This window comes from Calidris pugnax, unplaced genomic scaffold, assembly GCF_001431845.1.
Source record: "Calidris pugnax isolate Ruff unplaced genomic scaffold, ASM143184v1 scaffold247, whole genome shotgun sequence".
In the NCBI taxonomy this organism is placed as follows: domain Eukaryota; kingdom Metazoa; phylum Chordata; class Aves; order Charadriiformes; family Scolopacidae; genus Calidris; species Calidris pugnax.
In genome coordinates, this window is record NW_015090980.1 from 1953922 (window position 1) to 1956008 (window position 2087).

The 2087-nt window shown below is 65.8% G+C and overlaps 1 protein-coding gene across 1 annotated transcript in view; it reads left to right on the forward strand.

Annotated features, from left to right (window-relative positions):
- Nucleotides 1-1852: 1852 nt before the first annotated feature.
- The window catches only part of CAMKV (CaM kinase-like vesicle-associated), a gene marked incomplete at its 3' end in the record, with an annotated part of 6158 nt that continues 5923 nt past the window's right edge, over nucleotides 1853-2087 (forward strand). Inside the window, exon 1 of the mRNA XM_014953485.1 lies at nucleotides 1853-1962. Within this exon, the coding sequence (XP_014808971.1) occupies nucleotides 1868-1962 (95 nt within the window). The remainder of the gene's footprint in view (nucleotides 1963-2087) is intronic.

Below are 2087 nucleotides of genomic sequence, written 5' to 3' on the forward strand. Positions count from 1 at the left end.
CCCTGGGTACCACTGAGCCCCCCAAAGCCAGCCTGGGGCGGGGGGAGGGTGCCCAGAGCTCAGCCCCGGCAGGATGAGTCCCCGCTAAACCGAGGGGAACTAATTTTATGAGCGCAGATGAGCTGAGCGCTTGCGGAGACAGCAATAAAATCCCGATATATCATCCCGCCCGGGTCCCCTTCCCGGCTAATCCTGGCATCACGCCGCTGGCACCGGCAGCCTTCCCGCAGGCCAGCCCTGCCCCTGCCGGCCCGTGACACCGAGCCCACCGCTGCACCGGCGGCTGCCAGGAGCACCCCTGGGACCCCCGGGCCAGGCAGGGTGGCACGGCAGAGCCAGCGTCGCGTGGGCACGGGGACCACCGAGGTGCCAGGCAGGGCAGGGTCGCTGGTGAGGCTGTTGGGATGAGCTGGGTGTGGGCTAGAAAGCGTCACCCTGGCCTGCAGCGTGGAGAAGGGTGCCCCAGGGATGCTCTGCTCTTTCGGGAGTGGGTGCACCCGCAGCGGGACAGGGATGGGTGCTCTTGCCTGGAATGGGCTTTCCCAGCAGGAGGGTGCCCAGCTGCCGTGTGAGGTGGGAGCACCCATCCTGCAGGCACGGAGGCAGGTCGGCTCCGAGGGATGGGAAGAAGCGTCCCCCCCAAGTTCCTTGGCTCCCCGCACCCACGTCCCCACCCCGATTTGGGGTCAATCACCCCAGGGAGCCCTTAGGTGCATGCCCTGGGCGCTGAGGGCAGGACCACCTTCCTCCCAGGGCCCGTGCAGTGGAGCCGGGGCCGTGCGCCCGCAGGTGGGTCGGGTGCTGCCCGTCCCTGCCCCCTCCGAAGGATGTGCCGCTTTCTGCATCTCCAGCTCCCATTGCCATAGCAACAGGCTCGGCGCTTGGGTACCCGCCATGCCGGCTCCCGCATCCCGCGCTGCCATCCTGCCCGTGGCCCCCGGCCGCCCGGCCCCGGGTGCCGCCGGCACGGCATGGCGAGGCCGGCACGTCGCATGGCACGGTGTTTTGGGAGCTTTAGCGCCCGGCGATGGGTGCCTCCAGTGTCGTGCCACCATCCCGTCCCGGGGTCCTGCTCAGACCCCTCCACGAGGGCTGGGGTGGCCCAGGGAGCTCTGTCTCCTTCGGAAAATAACATCAGCTGAAACTTCCTCCCGGTAACAGGGTGGGAATGAGGGGGGGGGGAAATCACTTTATGGGACCAGTTTTTTGCTGGGAAGCTTCTGGGGAGAGTCTGGATTTGAAGGATCCCTGGCAGGGAAGCCAGGAGCAAAATATCCTTCCTTAAAAACATCCATGCCAGGGCTGGTGTCCTGCCCGCTGCCGGTGGCAGGATGGCTGGCAGTGCCCAGTCGTGGTGCCCGCCTGCCCGGTGCTGCAGTGGGGCTGCCGGGGCCGGTAGGAGACTGGGAGCTGAGGCTGGTGTAACTCGCTGCACATGTGATGGTGCGCAACGATGTTCCGCCTGGGGAAGCTCCGGCTGCAGAAATGTCACCGGGGCAAAACTGGGCTGAGAAACGGGAAAGGGTCCGTTCGCCTCCGCTTGCCTCCCCAGTGGGTGCTCTGCGCTAGCCCTGGCTATTTAATAAATAATTAATAATCTGCAAAAGAAGGCCAGAGGGGCTGGCTTGCAGCCGCACTGGTGGCCCAAGCCCAGGCAGAGCGACAGGAGGCCACGGGGATGGACACGCATCGGTGGGGCTGGGCTTGCGGCAGCCGGGGAGCACGAGGAGCCACTGCGCTTCGTCAGGTTTTACGTTAATTAGCACAGCTTGGAGGAGGGGGGAACGACACTGATGCAGATCCAGGGGGGCTGGAGGTACCGGGGCGCTCACCCCCTCTCCCTGCCCTGCCAGCACCGGGCCCTGCGATGCCGTTTGGCTGCGTGACGCTGGGAGACAAGAAAGATTATAACCAGCCGTCCGAGGTGACCGACAAATATGACCTGGGCCAGGTCATCAAAACGTGAGTTGGTCCCTCCCTGGTCCCGGGGGTGCCCTGGGGACCCCGAACCCCCGCAGTGCCCTGGGCTGAGGAGCAGCCCGATGCTGCTCATGAGGGGTTTCAGGGTGCCCAGCCCCAACTAGGAC